This window comes from Melitaea cinxia, chromosome 19, assembly GCF_905220565.1.
Source record: "Melitaea cinxia chromosome 19, ilMelCinx1.1, whole genome shotgun sequence".
NCBI lineage: Eukaryota > Metazoa > Arthropoda > Insecta > Lepidoptera > Nymphalidae > Melitaea > Melitaea cinxia.
This window is the reverse complement of record NC_059412.1, coordinates 9420038-9439104: the sequence shown is the minus strand read 5'-3', so window position 1 is coordinate 9439104 and position 19067 is coordinate 9420038. Positions and strand designations below refer to the sequence as shown.

Below are 19067 nucleotides of genomic sequence, written 5' to 3'. Positions count from 1 at the left end.
GCTGGAGCTTCCCAAGTTCGCGCCAGACATCCAAATAAAAATTATGTAATGTTAAATATTATATATACAAAACCGTTTAATGATGATTGTGACTAGCATATAACCGGTTTTTATTTTATTTTAATTTTCGAATCTATGGAAGGTAGACAGAAAAAACATTTAGCATGATTTAATAACGTCAAAAATAACAAGATAAACTAAAAATTTTGTTATCAAATAAAACGAACAAGTTGCCAATTATGTGCATAACTCGTTTATTTATATACACAATTCATTATGTATACATGTATATGCTCGTATATACGCTCACGGATACTACTAAAATAAACAAAAAATATAGGTAACTGGAGGAAAACAGTTAGCTCCGAGTTTGTTTTAATACGTACTTTTGAACGTTTGTTATTAATTTCATAAAAAAAACTGCTTTGTAAAATTTTCATTTAATTTGATCACGAAAATTATTTTAAATTTCGTATTCAATGGTTATTTTAATAGTTTATTATCATACAAACACACCTATATAATAGTTATTAATTAAGTGCGAAGTTAATAATTTGACGAATAAAACTAAAGAAAAAATACCCAAATAAACAAGCTAAGACGACGTGGACAAGATTTTATTTGGTAATATTATTGTTTTTGTGATTTTTTTCAATATTTTAAATTGATAGTATTTTTTAGATATTCAAAAGTCGCGCCGAATGACCATTGAGTTTGAAATATGGTTATTGGAATAAGAATATTATTGGAATAAGAATATAATATAAGAGTTAGGTTTATTTACTTACAATATGAAGCATACTATGCACGAACAGCTGTTGAAAATTCCCTTTGCAGTCAGTCGTAACGAAATCTTACCCCAATAATAAACAAAAACACAACATAACCGTTTGTGTATTAAATCTTATTCACTTTTGCGTAATATATCTACAAACAAAATATAAATTTAAAATGCACAATCAAAATAAAACTACTACAACAAAACGGCTACAAGAACGTCGAACGCACAGTATTTACGCTAAAATCGCGACAAACGTCTCGTTTACGAGCGTTCTCAAAACCATTTAAATGTTTGAATGAAGTAATGAATGGATATTGCACAGTTTGTTAAGAGCGTATGAATGATTTGTTAAAAAACACAACAATGTATTTTATCATAGACAATAGAGACATAAATGAAGAGAACGAATGACAAATTTAAATTATTTTTAATTATATATTTGAATACTTCTTGAATTTAATAAAATTGTCTAAAATATAAGACATAATTACAACTACGATTGCATAATTTTATCATATTTTAGTATTAAAACTAAGAGGTTGATGTGACAGTATCCTATAAGTATGGTACTTTTATGGCAACATTTATTATACGTCCATTTTCTATCAATTGCAAACTTAAAAAAAAACGACGTCGAATAAGAAATTCTTTTTGTCGGTTGAAAATTAGTTTCAGCTTAGATAATGTGAAATATTTATTTATTACATGCGTGCTTCGATTTTAATTTTTCTACTTTAAATATCGTGACATAATAACAACAGCAATATAACGGTAAGTTTCACTAAAATTAATACATTTTGTTTGTATTGTAGAAAGTGACCGTTGTCGGGCGTTTGCTTAATTTGTATATGATCCAGTTTCACATCTCGCATTATATTTGTTACGGTGATTAATGAACCGGTCCCCTAATCAACTGTTTCATAAAATTTGCGAGGTAGCCATTGTGATCAAGGAATACACCGTTGAACGGTTGAATCATCAATTTGGATGATTTACGTCTTTCCCTTATATTCCTATTGCTCTTATAGTGCCAACTACGCATACATAAGCATACTCATAGAATCCGTGTAATCAAATAAAATACATAATTCTGCTAATTATAATAATATTTGTATATGCATAAATTAAGCTATAAATATTTTTTATAATATATTTTTATTTCTAAGATTCAGACAAAAAGTAATTTTACTATATGATGCATATGTACTTCTTACTGCAATAGCATGCTGCATTAAATACCTGCAATCCTTGACCTTGTAAGGGAGGTACAGTAAAGGTCACGCATGATGCATATTTAGTATACAAATTGTTCTCATGGTTAACAAGAATCCTTTTTAACAAGAAATGTGTGATGTATGTGAGAACCTTTTAAGGGCAGTCCTCGGAACATGATAAGGAAACAACCTGCATCTTATTTAAGATCATATTATAATTAGGACTTACAAGATTCAATATTGGTCGTTACCATATTGCTTATTATAAATTTAAATAGGCATTTAATAATAATGTAGTATTTATTATTATTTTTTAATATAAAAGTTGTAGTTATTCCTGTAATGAATTAATAATTTATTGTATTATTGAGGTTGTCAAACCGGTTGTTGTGTAAACATGTAGTTTTTTAAATGAAAACAAGAAACCAACTTGATTTTTGACTAACATAACAGTTACTTCTATTCTTCGATACTTATTGTAAGAATAATTGATAATTTTTATTTGTTTTTTATTGTTGCTTATCCTTGCTTACCAAATCTCCTCTTTGTTATATATTGTATATATAGGTTGTCTAGAAATACTCCCTCTTTACAATACAAATTAGGATTTTACTTAATTCTTAATTTTTATGTGATAGTAAAACGTTTTCAAGAAACGCAAATTTTAATATTTTTCTTTTCCAGTAAACATTGAAAATGGAGGATGAGAATGAGTATAAAAAATTACCAACAGAAGAAAAATGTGTTCATAAACTGTGGAAAGCCAGAGTTGCTGGCTATGAAGAGGCCATAAAGCTATTTAACCAGATAGATGACGAGAAGGCACCAGAATGGAACAAATACTTGGGCCTAATAAAGAAGTTTGTTACCGACAGCAATGCCGTTGCTCAAGAAAAAGGTAATACATTAATAATAATACAGTAATAAGTTAACGGTACCCTTCCTTAAGCTAATAAAATTTTTATGATGGACTGACATAGATTTAACATATTAATAATGTCTGTGAGTTGTGACAATCTGCTTAAAAGAGTCAGCAGAGGCTCTGAGAAGATTGCTGATGATCATAATATTTTTAGTTAATTGGGAGGCATCGGCTATATCCTGCAGTGGACTGCCAGATTAAAAAAAAATTTGAAAATCTAATTTTATTTTTTATTTAAATTAAAAATAATTGTTCATTGTTTTACAAAATATTAGTCATTTTTATATACAGTTAGATAAAACTCCACTTTCACTACACTTCCACCTATTGTCTTAGATATCTCTGGTTCGCTAAATTTTTTAGTGTTTAAAAATTTGAATTTTCACATAAAATTTACTAATGATCCATTAAACTGATGAGGCATTATAAATGTAATGAATAGAAAAGTTTTTGAAAGCATTTCTCAGACTTTCTTTTTAAATTGAATTGTTTTCAGTGAATTGTGTCAGTTTAATGAAATATTAACACTGATTCACAATATTCCATTTATTTATTCTTTTTTTTTAAATTTTATGTCTATCAATTTAATCTAGATTACGAAATATTGAGTATTCTATATTATGCTGCATTTCTTTTGTATGTTATGTAATTTGGCTAACGAATCAAATGCAATCTAGATATATTGGAATCTATTATCATTTAAACTACAAGATATTTAATTCTATCTAAACTTTTTTGGGCATTATACTATGTTATAGGTATGTTATTTTAAATATTATGATATATTTTGATGAGTTCTCTTGTCTTTTTTCTTTTTATTAAAAATAAAAACCATGAAAATGTCTGTTAACCAAGCCAATAAACTTTTTTTGTTTATTTGTATACTGAAATGAAATAACATATAAAATAAATAAATAAAATAACAAAACACATAAACTAATCAAGTTTAAATTATAATAAATAAATAGTAATTAAAAATATTGTTATGCATCATTTACAAAAGAGGCTCTAACTTTTATTTAGCTTTAAACATGATTCTCACTTGTAACTTTCTCTTTCTTTTAAGTGATTTCTAATAAATATCGAGCCTGACTTAATTATGCGTGAAATTGCGTTTTTCCACTCAATTTAAGTATTAGGTCAGTCTCATCGTCATTCACTTTTTAAAAGTTGATATCAAACATTTTCAAAAGTGGTCATCTTTAAATTATTATTTTTTTTAATAACATAATTTTCAAATGCTTTTCTTAGGATTGGAACCAATTTCATTCCTTTTTTAAACAAATCTAAAATTATGTAAAAAACTTAAATTAAGTTTTATATTTTCTTAAAAAATTTATCTCTATTTCACACAAACAACAAGCTTAGTTCCAAAGCTTGTGTTAGATGAATTTGTGAAAAAATGTACTTGATGAGTTTTGAAAATTGTTTACTTCCTGATTTAGACATGTAATCATTAGCTTTAAGCAGCTATCTTGTCTAGAATTCAATTTACTTGGAACTACCACAATAAGGAAGTACTTTGTTGTTTTAAAAGTACCTTATTAGTATGGTTATTGACCTCAAATTGCTTACGAGCGAAAAATTATATTAGTTACAATCTTTTGATAAACTTTAGAGTTAAGAAATTGTAGTCATAATCCGACTAATATTATAAAATGACGACGCGTTAATGCAGTTGTCACAGCACTGGTTTGTGGCTGTTGTGCTGGCGGTTGCGGGTTCGATCCCCGCACATGAAATATACATTTGTATTGGTCATGTTGCGCTGGTGGTTGTGGGTTCGATCCCCGCACATACATATATACATTTGTATTGGTCATACAGATGTTTGCCGTGGTCTGGGTGTTTGTGCAGTCCTTGTGGGTCTCCCCACCGTGCCTCGGAGAGCACGTTAAGCCGTCGATCCCAGTTGTTATCATGTACACCTGATAGCGATCGTTACACATAGTAGGGAATGTATCCACCGACCCGCATTGAATCAGCGTGGTGTATTAAGCTCTGACCCTTCTCCTACATGGAGAAAGTGACCTATCATGACCCAGCAGTGGGATATTACAGGCTGAAGCGTATAAGCTTAATATTAGAAATGCGAAAGTTTTTGAGGATATATGTAAGTTTGTTACTCTTTCACGCAAAAACTACTTTATCAATTTTAATGAAACTAAGTAGATAGCTTGACATCTAGAATAACATATAGGCTCCTTTTTATCCCGAAATTCGTGTAAAAATTTTTTTGTTACTATCATAAATACTTACTTGTTTTTCCTCTAAAAATAATTAATATATTATTATTATTATATATATATATTGTTTTAGGTTTGGAAGCAGCTTTAGTGTTTGTAGAAAATTGTGGTCATGCAGGCAAAACTACGGGAGAAGTGATGTCAGGCATTGTAGCAAAGTGTATAGCTGCACCTAAAACTAAAACAAAGGATCTCGCTCTTCAGGTACTTGTCTAAATTAACTATGCTTTCTTTTTTTTTCAATTAGAGCTTTATGTTATTACTACCGACCCCCGCCGGCATCGCACGGGTGAAAAAACTATTTTGCACCGTTGCGTAGTTTTAAAGATCTAAGCATACAGCGAGCGGGAAGCAACTTTGTTTTAAACTATGTAATAATGTACAAATATACTATCTATATTTTTGGTTAAGATAATACACGACTTCTACTTTTGAATTAGTTTCAATTATTTTACTATTTATTTTATGAAAGATCCGTTGATGTAGTTGACATTGGTTCTTCAGTTTTATTTAGGGTTGTGGGTTCAATTCCTGCTCGACGAATAAAATTACCCCAAGATTTTTTTTTAATAATTTTTAAATTTTAATTTAAGGTAACCTTAATGTATATCGAAATCGAAAAACATGAAATAGTAGAAGAGGAGCTTCTCAAAGGCATGGAACAAAAGAATCCCAAAGTAGTGGCAGCCTGTATATCTGCATTAAACACGGCATTGAAGCAGTTTGGCAACAAAGTGATAGCGATTAAGCCCATGGTTAAGAAGATACCTATACTACTGGCTGATAGGGACAAGGGCGTGAGAGATGAGATGAAGGCACTAGTTATAGAAATGCACAGGTATTTATTTCTGGAACATTTTGTATACCTACATAATGCCATGCTTAGGTATAAGGTAGTAACATTCTTTTACTGCTTTTGTGGTTTTACTGTTTTTTTTTTATACATCTAGGTCGGAAAAAAAGCATACGGCTCAACTGATGGTAAGTAATTAGCTTATAACACCAGAAGTATCGCAAGCATGTTGCTGACCCTACTCTTAATTCCTCCTCAGTAACTCTGGTCACCTTACTACAGGAACACAAACACTGCTTGAAGGCAGTATAATTTAGCTGTGATCTTCTGCAAGGTTGAGGTACTTCCATAGTCGGCTGTTCTACGTTTTGAGCAGGATATTTCCTACTATGCCCTACCTCAGTTGCATTTTGCAATGATGCATTTCTTTACGATTTACATTTATAACATATTATTAAAAAAAACATTTCTTTAGTTCTAACAAATCCAAAGTTTTGAATACAATTTTCTTAGATTTAGTATTTTATACTATTCTTACTGCTTTTTGTAGTTTTGATTGTGTTATTAACTTTTTTCTTTAAAAATTTTAAGAAAGAAAGATATAGATTATGTTTTTATAATAACTCAGTGAGTTATTTTTGTGCATATTTAGTAGGCCTAAGAATAGGTAGTAGGCTATATATATATATATATATATATATATATATATATATATATATATAGCCTACTACCTATTCTTGTTCTACCTATTCTATGTTTGGCAGGTCAGTTAGTATTAATATAAAAATATTTACAGATGGATAGGTGCTGCCATAGAGCCACACATCGCATCCCTCCAAGCAGTCGTACAGCAGGAGTTGAGAGAGTCATTCAGTTCAGGAGGTGCCTCGCCTACGAGATATCTGAGATCACAACAGCATCGAGTGCGAGATACTCCAGCCGCTGATTGCACGGATGGTGAGTTTTATTAGCATTTTTAATATATAAAAAAAAACGTATTAAAATATTACATAATAGCCTATAAGCCTTTTTTGGTAAATGGACTATCTAACTCAAAAAGAATTTTTCAATTTTCAACAAAGTTCAAACTCACAAACTCTTCAGTTTTATAACACTTGCATTTATTTAAAAATGTGTGATTCTTGAAGTCAATAAAAAAAAATGTAACCAATTTATTCTGAGGATTTTTTGGATATAATGTAGCCTTACAACTAAAATAGACATAGGTAATGAAAATTTAAGTAGTATTACTTACTCAGTGCTCTGTTGCAGCAGTCAAATAGTAGTAACTGTTTAAGAATGCTTTCTATACAATCTATGAAAGAAGTAAAACAAATGTGTAAGATTCATGAACATAAGATTATGATATTTTTGAAAACATTAAATGTTACTTGCAACTCGTATTATGACACAAAGTCTGCGCTTAACAATAAAACATTTAAAGATGTTTAATAATTATAATAAAATAATAATTATTTTAAATTTCACAGGTGGCGCTGATGATGAGGATGCGGAGACCGGCGGTGGTGATTCCGCAGATATAGATCCATATGACTTACTGGACCCAGTGGAAATATTATCCAAACTACCAAAAGACTTTTACGACAAACTTGAAGCCAAGAAGTGGCAAGAAAGAAAGGAAGCTCTTGATTCACTGGATAATTTGTTGAAAAATGCGCCCAAATTAGAGCCTGGAGATTATGCTGATTTAGTCAGAGCTTTGAAAAAGGTAAAGTTTTAAATTTAGATTGATAAAGAGTATATTTTGCACTTTGTTGTACAGCTCTTACTAAGATTACATTGTTGTTAAAGTTCTGACAGTCTGTATTTCTAAATTATTAACTTTTGAGAGAGCAAAAAAAGAATGTTGTACTATTTAATATAGAGACAGTTATATTCATTGTCATGTTGTACTTTTTTTATGTCACTAGGTCGGCAAACAAGCGTATGGCTCACCTGATGGTAAGCGATTACCGTAGCTTATAGACGCCTGCAACACTAGAAGTATCGCAAGTGCGTTGCCGACCCAATCCCCAATCCCCCCAAGAGCTCTGGTCACCTTACTCACCAACAGGAACACAATACTGCTTGAAAACATTTGCTGTGATCTTCTGTAAGGTCGAGGTACTACCCCAGTCGGGCTGCTCCATATTTTGAGCAGGAAATCCCTGCTGTGCCCTACCTCAGTTACTTATTTTTACAGATGATAATAAGTCAGGCTGTCATTTTTTTAGTTATATAAAAATGTCAACACTCCCGAAAAATTATTAAAATGGTGTAAAAACTCCAACAATAATATGTAGTTTAAAAGTATTAAAGTTTTAAAATCAGCACTTAGCTAGAACTAATGCACACAACATATAAACATTATATAAATTAAATAATTCTTAAAAGGGATACCATTTATGGTAGTGCAATACTTGAATAAAGTAGGATATTTTTTAGTCGCATGTGACTAATATATGACACATGATGATATAACTAATATATGTATAAAGTATATACTTCCACGCAACATGTTTTGATTTCATTTCAACAATGATTTTATTAACCTTGAGGCAGGAATTAATGGCATAATGGTTTGCATATGTATTATTATTATTATTATTATTCTTGAAATGGCTCCCTTGCGGATTTGCCAATATCAGAGTATTTAAACTTTGCTTTATTTGGAGTTATAGTGGGAGTACAAGTTCGGTTCCAATTCCCGCACAAGTTTACCTGAAAGAAAAGTTAACTTGCCTAAGACAAAAACACACAAAGATATATAAAAATACAATAGTAAATATATACTTGGAATAGTTAACTTTTGTTAGATATCTCCATCCCGTTATAGTTTTATATTGTTAGTTTCAATGAAAGTGCATAAAGAAGTAATAAACGGGGAGAAAACACACATTAATAAGGATTTTAGGTCAGTAGGACGTGGAATCTCAGGGGGAAGAGCATCATACAAAGAGAATCGTAATTTAGGACAAGAAAAAAATATATGTTCTGGGGAAAAAATATATGTACTTGCCATGTACTACAACATCTGTATTTTTTTAATTATTTAAAGTGTTAAATTTTATTTATCGACATAATTTTTTAAAATGATTTAGAAATGAACTGTCAATATCCGAAGTATAATTTTGTATACCAAAATACATATATAATATGAAATATTTATTTCATGAAACTGTCATTTTTTGGTATAAGGATTAAGTTGTACTACCACATATTTTATTGCAGTATTTATGTTTCTAGGTAAAGTGGCAGATTAAGTTACGAGTAGCAACAAAAATTACACTGTTTATTTTTTACCTGTTACACAGACATAATACGCGATAGTTTCAGCTAGTCAATAACGTTGTATGTTCTCAGGTGATAACAAAAGACACAAACGTGATGCTGGTGGCCCTGGGCGGCAGGCTGCTGGGCGCGCTGGCCAGCGGACTGCGCGCTCGCTTCTCGCCCTACGCCTGCGCCTGCGTGCAGGCCGCCCTCGAGAAGTTTAAGGAGCGCAAGCCCGCTGTAGTGGCGGCGCTGAGAGAGGCCGTCGACGCGATATACCCCTGCGTGAGTGTGGCGCTTGTCTAGTGATGCTTGTCAAATGACTGGTCTGTACATGTGTGTGCGCACGCGTGCGTGCTTGCGAGCGTCCGTGCGTGCATGCGTGCGTGCGTGCGTGCGTGCGTGCGTGCGTGCGTGCGTGCGTGCGTGCGTGCGTGCGTGCGTGCGTGCGTGCGTGCGTGCGTGCGTGCGTGCGTGCGTGCGTGCATATTAGTTATTGTTTTTAAATTATAGTAAATACTATTAAAATACATTCTGGAATAATTTAATGTCAGTCTATTTTAACGAGAAATAATTATAATAGTAGACATTGGATTGACTGATTCATTTAAAACTTATAACTATAATAATTGCATTATAATATGACCTTATTTTTTATAGAAAATTAAATATCATAAGAAGTCCACTCTCTTAAAGACTTACGTATAATTGTATTTAATGATTAGCTAACTTTCTTACTACACTTATTAAAAAGGCTTCTAAGTAATTACGTTCATTTGCAAAGAAAAAAATTAAGCCCTAGACTAAAGTTATGTATGCAACTGTTTCTATAATAAGCATAAATAGCAGAGATAACTTTAGACTAAAATATGATGATGTATACACTCTAGAGAAACGTAGACTTCTACTGCTTCTAAGTCTTACTTATAGAATAACGCTTATTTAATAGTCATATAAATTTTGTGCAGTTATAATTTTCCTTTACCCTGGTAATTTCATAGAGGGATAACTATTTCACAGTCTACATTATACAATTCCATACGTAGCTCATGGCGTAGATTAGGGGACAGCCATTAATTACGTGACTTCAGAATGGCAGGGAGGGGCACATTAAATCTCACCAAATCTCATTTAAACCGAGGGGGGGATAATCGAAAATCTCACCTCAACTTCAAAAAATATAAAATATTACACGAAAAAGTACACAAGCCATGCATTGAGTAATCATTAAAAAAAAATCTTTTTTTTGTTTGTAGAAGAGTCTCTGGTCTTTAGCGATTATGTCAGCCAAAAGAAGTCTTGTTTTTATCCGTTTTTGCTTTGAATTTTATTTATACCTAAATGGTTTATTATGTTCCCGAATAATAAAAATAAATTTAGTTATTAAAATTTTTTAGGGTTAATCTTACGTAATAGTCTCACTAAATCTCACCTAAGGGGAGGGGTCAATAGCTCACGTAATTAATGGATGCCCCCTTACTCAATGCTTGCAGTGCAACAATTGATTCTCCTGAGGTCCACCCTGTTATTTTCTAAAGTTCTATTGGTTTATTTCTACGTTAGTAGGATTTACCTGTTTATTAATGAACTAAACTTAACATACTTTCTCTATAAGTTAATGTTATATTTGAATTTATATAATTGTGCTATTGTTTAACAGTTTATTTTGGTATGTATGCATATTGTAATAACTGCTGGTAACAAAATTTATAAAAAAAGTTCAATGTAAATATGAAACATATTGAGTATTGAATAATAAGTGCCATAATATCATTATGTCAATTAGATTACTTTCTATAGCAAGTTGTTGTCAGTGATGGCAATAAGATTACCGTCACTACAACTTATCCCATTAACTGAACACTGAATCCCATTTAAACATGGCATTTTAATTTAATGTTTTCTAGAAAACATTAAATGTAAAAATATAGCTTAACGTAATTAGTACTAATTAAGTATCCGTATCCATCAAATTTAGATTATTTTTATTGGTACCAATTTCGTTATAAGTAAAAATTTAAGGTCCAATAAAATTTATACCTAATGTGTAACGAAGTAAAGTAACGAGAAATATGTTTTGTGCGGAATGCGATTGACCAATCAGTGTACAACAATATTAACTTGTTCATGTGGTTCACTTTATACAATCAAAGAGACCCAAAATTAATTTCTGTGTATGTTGAAAATCAGCACTCAAGGTCCGTGCCTATAACTACAATATATAGGAATCCAAAAAATTGTCTTCAGCGCTGTAAATTTTTTGTGTTCTAACCTTAATTGTTTCCACTCTTCTAGGACATCAAACCAGTCAGCTGGGATTGTAATAAGTATTTGTTTATTACAGACAAACTTGGAAGCCATTATGGAAGATATGCTGGCAGCTTTTGAAAACAAAAATCCTTCAATAAAAGCAGAAAGTGCTTTGTTTTTAGCTCGCGCATTATGTCACACCCAACCGGCGGCATTCAACAAGAAACTTATTAAAGCCTATGTGGCTGGACTGCTAAAATTACTTGAAAGCGCTGGTACGTATTTTCATATATCTGCTATCTGCGTGGTTAGGTAGTAATTTTTATTAAACAGATTTTTAACATCCTTACAGTTATTTTAGGCTTATTTCCTGGAAATAGCTTAAAAAAAATATGTGGTGTCACGGGACACCAGGTAGGAACGAAGTTCCTTCGGATAGGATAGAAGTAACACAATTTGAAAAAAAAATGTTGAATTTTATATATATTTTATAGTTCTTGGATTTTTTTTTTTTAATTTTGTTGATTGGTTTTTAATTAAGTACATAAAAGTATTTAGGAAATTTAGTATTTTGGAAAGTAACAAATACCGTAAAATAAAATAAATCAAACAAAATAATAATAATCATTCAAACTATTAAGTGAAATATAAAAACATGTGTCTTTATTTATTTTTGTCGACAGTATAAAATTACATAAATAAGTTTAAAAAAAGTTTACTAATAATATTTTAGTTTTACAAACGTCATATTATACAGTCGTGTGACTGATATTACGTCACTTCCGTTATATATTTTTCTTACGGTTTTAGTATAATATTTTTTTAGTTCGGTCACCCAGCCAAATGTTAAGCCTGCCGTAAGGAACTTCGTCCCAATATAAATAAGATCATATTTTATAATAATCTTTTTTGTTTTCGAATTATATTTTCGGTGATTAAGTCGTATCTGCAAATTATAATAAAATATTAAATTTAGAACTTGTGTACGGTTGAAATTAAGTTGATTCTTAATTGTCGGTTTTTCCGTGTTTTTGTCACTACTCTCAAAATAACGTACAATTTATCTATGTTTGTAAACTTTGAAATTTTTGTTTATAGATCCTGTCGTGCGTGACGCTGCTGCAGAAGCTTTAGGTACGGCAACAAAATTAGTCGGCGAGAAGAACATTGCACCGCACATAGGAAAATTAGACAATTTAAAAGAGCAAAAAATAAAAGAATTTGCAGAAAAGGTATGTTAATGTTTTTTTGTTATAAGCTAATGAATAGTACTTAACTTTTGTTAATGTTTTACTTTATTTTGTCACATATTTATTTCCTTAAATAGTAATAATTATTTTAAAGTAAAATAATTCGAAATTATAAATGTACTAAAATAATGGGTGATAATCATGAAATTACTACTAACTAACTTGTTATTTCATTACAGGCTGAAATAAAAGTAAAGGTAGCCGCACCTAAAAAAGATACTAAACCGAAAACTGCTCCACCTGGAACTGGCAAAGGCGATGCAAAGCCAAATGCAGGCTCTACACAACCCAAACCTGTTAAGAGACCAGCATCTGGTTAGCTTGAATGTTTATTACTTTGCTTTTTTATTCCTAAAAAATTACATAAAAACCAACTTTTTTGATTATGCTACCCACAAGTTCCGATTAAAAGGCTCAAAAATCTATGTACAGATATTGTTTTTTTTATTTTTTTTACTACCACAAGTCTGGTTAAGGACATAAATTATAAATATGAACCGGTCTGTCATACGAATACACTAACTTGTATCTATCATCTTCATTGCAGCTAAGAAACCAGTAGGTGGAACTAAGAAGGCACCAACAAGAGGTCAGCCAAGTCCCCCTCGGGAACAAGAGATGTCTCCTGAGGAGGTTGACGCTAAAGCTGAACAGATCTTTCCTCCTGACGTTCTTAATGGTAAAATTTTAGATCCTGTTTTTTCTCTATTATATCATCAAAGTCAAATCCACTGCTTTACTTAATCACATTGTAGTTAACTGGTTGAGGCTTAAGTGCTGAATAGTTTTCTAAGGAATTCATAGGGGTATGATTCATATCTATATTAAAGTATTGATCCCCATACTAACTGTTCAGTCTCATGCAGGACTCGCAGACACCAATTGGAAGACTCGCCTGGCAGCCGTGCAAAGTTTCCAGGCGGCTCTGCCAGGAGCCGAGTCTACCGGGTCTCAGTTGTTGTACCGAGTCCTGGCCCGCAAGCCGGGCCTGCGCGACACCAACGTGCAGGTGCTGCGCGCGCGCCTCGAGGCCTGCAAGTACATCACCGACAACTACCCCGTCTCCACGTGAGTGTCCTGTGTGGGTATACTGTGGTGTACAGGTACCGCTGTGCGCCGCAAGCCTGGCCTGAGTGCCGTGCTACACAAAAATAATTTTTATTGTCCAAACTCAAATTCCATTAATATAAGAACTCTATAACTAAACTGTACAAATATTCATTATTAAGTATCAAATTAGTATAAAAAAGCAAAAGCCATTCATTTATTAAGTTATAATTATATTCATATAATTTTATTAACTTAGGACTGCAGCAGATTTTGTTCTGCAAGATATAGTCACAAAGCTTGGAGAAACTTCGTGTTCGGCTATATGTGCAGATTGTTTGACTTCACTAGCAGAAAGCTGTGGATTAGAACACGTCCTCAACGAAAGCTTAGCATTCGCAATGGACTCTCAAAAGAACCCCAAAGTCCAGTCTGAATTATTTAATTGGATGACCACAGCTATTAAGGAGTTTGGTTTTACGTGAGTATTTACATTTTTTTATTTTATTTCTCGCTTCAGCCTGTAATAACCCACTACTGGGCATATGCCTCTTTCCCATATAGGAGAAGGATCAGCTAAATCCACCACGCTGCTCCAATGCGAGTTGGCGGATATATTCCTACTATGAGTAACGATCGCTATCAGGTGTACATGATAACAACCGGGACCGACAGCTTAACGTGCTGTCCGAAGAACGGTGGGGAGATCCATAAAGACTGCACAAACACCCAGACCACGGCAAATACCTGTATAGCTAATACAAATGTTTGTCATGTGCGGGGATCGAACCCGCGACCGCCAACACAACAAGCACAATCCATAGCTGTAGCCGTTTCGCCAATTTTATTTCTAGTATTAAAAAATACACATAACCGAATTGAATTTGTACAACTAAAGGATAAAATATTAACAGTTAATAAGACACTTTATTGATTTTGACATTATTTTCCTTTCTAACTTAAGACTTGGCATTGAGATTGATTATTGAAAGGGATAAAAAAATTATTAACTGGCAAATTATTAATTGGCAAAATTCACCATGTTGAAATTTACACCGTAATAGATTTGCTTTTTTTTAGAATATGTCATCTTCTCACTTTATAATTATAATGTGAGCAAAAAATATATCTTAATATTTATAAGTATATCATTACAGAATGAATGTGAAATCAATAGTAGTTCACTCAAAGAAGGCTCTATCAGCAACGAATCCAAATGTACGGACATCGACAATAAACTTCCTTGGAGTACTGTCGCTATATGTGGGACCATCGTTAATCAATCACTTCGACAGCGAAAAACCTGCCACAAAGCAATTGATCAGTTTGGAAATCGATAAATACGCAAACAGCACTCCTCCGACGCCTACAAGACAGTTGGGAACAGTAAGCAAGGTAATAAATGTGTCCCTTTATAATCCCAAATTATTCCATTAATTATTGACATTATAATGTTAATATGTGTTGTTTTTTGTGTGATTCTTGTTAGTTTGTGAGATAATAAAACTGTATTTCTAAATATATTTTATTTATTATATGTACATCAAATGTCTTAAAACAAAATGTATTGGTAATATAAATCCAGCTTGAAGGACTAAACTGTTGACATCAAATGAAAGTCTATTTATAGATCTTAGAATCCATTTTTTGTTCAGTTGTATTTATAAATTAAAGACTATTAAGTTATATTTTTTATTAATCTATATAGACAATATGTTTTATTTTAAAACCCATATTTCCTGATATGTCGTAAGATATCCCCTTAAAAATTCATAATATTTTTTATAATGTTTATTGTAGTCTGCTAGCAAAGGTTCGATGGGTGATGACATTGATGAGGCGTATGAAGAAGGCGCAGAGGACGAGCCCGCTGTGCAAGAAGACAACCGCCCGAGGACTGACATCGCACCGCTCATTACTGACTCGCTCATTGCTGAGATTAACGACAAGAACTGGAAGGTAAGAGCTTTATGGTATTATATGGTCTTCCTAATTTTTATTTCCTTGATATTATGGCCAGAGGCTATTAGCGACCTATAGTAAACACCAGCAATCTCCAGTAAAAGTAAAAAGGTTGGTATTGAATCATTTAATATAAATTCCAACAAAATATCATTCAAAAATTTTCTGTTGGTATTGGAGATTATTAAGTCTTTATTGCTGAATCGTTAGTTTGGGTTATGTTAAGAATCATTGAGATGTAGTTGTATCTGACAGTAAAAAAATTGTTTTTTTTTTATCAGTATTTTGAAAGCTTTTAGTAAAAAGCTATTTTACGCCAATAAACAGATATAAATATCAGTTTGATATATTTGCATAAAAATGTTATCACTGTCTATAAATTATTAAATTCATGTTACAGGTTCGCAATGAAGGTCTGGACAAAGTGAAGGCTATAATCACAAACTCATCGCCAATCAAGCCGTCGCTCGGCGAGCTACCTGCCGCGCTAGTGGCGCGCCTGCTTGATTCTAACTCGAAGTTAGCTCAGAGCGCGTTGCAAATATGTGAGCTACTAGCGTCAGCCATGGGATCCAAGTGCAAGCAGCACGTTAGGACGTTCTTCCCGGCGTTTTTCCAAGGTATAATATGATTTTAAATTCGGCTAGTTGTAATGTTTTGTATGCGACTATTGTTAGGGTAGTCAGTAATCTTTTACCTGAAAGTTTGAATATATCCTATTGTTTTTACTGTGAGATGAATCTTTTTTATTTTATAAACAACATCCATGGGCTCTAATTTGCACATGCCATTTTTACTACATAAAATATTTGTTACTATACGGTGTGCTTTTTTTCTTGATGGAGATTAATCTCAATAATAAGTTTTTTTTTCAAACCTTTTGTACAATATTTTTTTCATACTTATGAAAATTGCATATCATAATAAAACTTCTTGATAGAATATTTTGTGTCTACTTATATCTGGTACTGTGCAAGAATATTCCCAATGTAGTATATACAAAGTGTTCTTGTCGGTTTTTTTTTTTTTTTTTTATAAGAAATTATTACTATTTATTTATATTTAATAAATAGATGTAACTTTTTTTTGTTTTTGTTAATACAGTCAATTGTTAATACAGGAAATGAGCAACATCTATTAGAATATTTTTATATTTTTATCAAATTACTATCGTACGGAAAAAATCGAATAGACAAATACGAGTATGTCTATATGTGATAGTTTCGTTTGTGCGCAGCGTTCGGCGACAGCAAGGCGTGGATCCGCGCGGCGGCGGTGGCGTGCGTGGAGGCGTGGTGCCGCGCGGCGGGCGCGGGCGCGGCGCTGGACGGCGAGATGCTGCTGGACGCGCTGCGCGCCGGCTCGCCCGTGCTGCGCGCCGCGCTGCTGGCCTGGCTGGCCGACAGGCTGCCCGCCGGTACGGCTGCGCCATTCACTTGCTTACTTTACGAACGGATCGTCGTTTAATGTACTGTGAACTTGGATAATCACTGTACTACCGTACTGAACTTGTCATTATCAGTCGGAGTCTGTGCCTGTGCCGTGGTGGTTAGACCGAGGACCCAAATGCTGGTTCAATAAGCGAACTGTATTTTTTAACTTATTCGTATATTCACGTCAGGCGCCTCCGTGTCCTTAACACTATCACTTAGGGTAGCTAAACCCTTCATCAAATAAATCGCTCTTGATTGAAATAAGTCCTCCAAATGACGTGGGTAAATGTTTTATGCGTCACCATTTACTTAAAACGAGTAGAATAAAAATTATGAAAATTTATTTTATGACTAAATATACACTGTAAACTTACGTCGTAAAAATACAAATGTAGAGAAGATTTTAAAAGCGTGTATGTGGCAGTGCCGGCGAAGTCATTCCCGCGCGAGGAGCTGGCGGGCTGCGTGCCGCTGCTGTTCGCGTGCCTGGAGGACCGCGCGGCCGACGTGCGCAAGGCGGCGGCCGACTGCGTGCTGCCCTTCATGCTGCACCTCGGGTACGAGCCCATGCACAAGCAGCTCGACAAGCTCAAGGTGACACGCGACTCTACCTCCGACTCTATACCACTAGTAGTGTATCACGTGCGCAAGGCGGCGGCCGACTGCGTGCTGCCCTTCATGCTGCACCTCGGGTACGAGCCCATGCACAAGCAGCTCGACAAGCTCAAGGTGACACGCGACTCTACCTCCGACTCTATACCACTAGTAGTGTATCACGTGCGCAAGGCGGCGGCCGACTGCGTGCTGCCCTTCATGCTGCACCTCGGGTACGAGCCCATGCACAAGCAGCTCGACAAGCTCAAGGTGACACGCGACTCTACCTCCGACTCTATACCACTAGTAGTGTATCACGTGCGCAAGGCGGCGGCCGACTGCGTGCTGCCCTTCATGCTGCACCTCGGGTACGAGCCCATGCACAAGCAGCTCGACAAGCTCAAGGTGACACGCGACTCTACCTCCGACTCTATACCACTAGTAGTGTATCACGTGCGCAAGGCGGCGGCCGACTGCGTGCTGCCCTTCATGCTGCACCTCGGGTACGAGCCTATGCACAAGCAGCTCGACAAGCTCAAGGTGACACGCGACTCTACCTCCGACTCTATACCACTAGTAGTGTATATGTATCACGTGCGAAAGGCGGCGGCCGACTGCGTGCTGCCCTTCATGCTGCACCTCGGGTACGAGCCCATGCACAAGCAGCTCGACAAGCTCAAGGTGACACGCGACTCTACCTCCGACTCTATACCACTAGTAGTGTATCACGTGCGCAAGGCGGCGGCCGACTTGTAACTAAATTCATATTTTTAATTTTATTTACAAGTAAACGAATTTGCCACTAATGAAAATACTTTTAGTAATTACTAATTATTATTTTCTCCTCAGCCGGGCTCCAAATCTGTGGTACAAGCGGCCTTAGACAAAGCTCGACCGAACCTACCTGTACAACCGCTGCCTGCAAAAGGCAAGAAAGAAGAACCTAAGACTGTTAAATCAGCTGGTGCAATGAAAAAAGAGGCTGAGAAAAAGACTGGACAATCTGCAAAATCAAAGGTATGATATATTGTTTTTTTTTTTTTTTTTTCTTTATTAAAACAAAGAAATATCTTTATGATATCAATGAAATGGACTTTATCAGATAAAAACCACATGTCAGCAAGATTAATGCAACCTAAAATCTATTTCACATAGGATGGGTATGGTGACATTTGATATGTTGGAACATACACGCTCACTATTTTCAACAAATCGGATAAATATACATTTTTAAAAATCACCAATTAGTTTCCAAAGCAAATAATAATGCTTGATTAGATTGAAATTGTATTTATATATGCG

General features: G+C 34.0%; 1 protein-coding gene across 1 annotated transcript in view; it reads left to right on the top strand.

Annotated features, from left to right (window-relative positions):
• The first annotated feature begins 1336 nt into the window (after positions 1 to 1336).
• LOC123662730 (protein mini spindles) overlaps positions 1337 to 19067 on the top strand; it is a 38521-nt gene continuing 20790 nt past the window's right edge. Inside the window, exons 1-19 of the mRNA XM_045597533.1 lie at positions 1337 to 1552; positions 2680 to 2893; positions 5237 to 5367; positions 5757 to 6001; positions 6753 to 6913; positions 7447 to 7685; positions 9320 to 9514; positions 11574 to 11754; positions 12578 to 12711; positions 12909 to 13044; positions 13277 to 13408; positions 13596 to 13797; positions 14036 to 14257; positions 14934 to 15171; positions 15577 to 15735; positions 16139 to 16358; positions 16976 to 17155; positions 17596 to 17765; positions 18615 to 18782. Of these exons, the coding sequence (XP_045453489.1) occupies positions 2692 to 2893; positions 5237 to 5367; positions 5757 to 6001; positions 6753 to 6913; positions 7447 to 7685; positions 9320 to 9514; positions 11574 to 11754; positions 12578 to 12711; positions 12909 to 13044; positions 13277 to 13408; positions 13596 to 13797; positions 14036 to 14257; positions 14934 to 15171; positions 15577 to 15735; positions 16139 to 16358; positions 16976 to 17155; positions 17596 to 17765; positions 18615 to 18782 (3315 nt within the window). The 5' untranslated portion in view covers positions 1337 to 1552; positions 2680 to 2691. The remainder of the gene's footprint in view (positions 1553 to 2679; positions 2894 to 5236; positions 5368 to 5756; positions 6002 to 6752; positions 6914 to 7446; positions 7686 to 9319; positions 9515 to 11573; positions 11755 to 12577; positions 12712 to 12908; positions 13045 to 13276; positions 13409 to 13595; positions 13798 to 14035; positions 14258 to 14933; positions 15172 to 15576; positions 15736 to 16138; positions 16359 to 16975; positions 17156 to 17595; positions 17766 to 18614; positions 18783 to 19067) is intronic.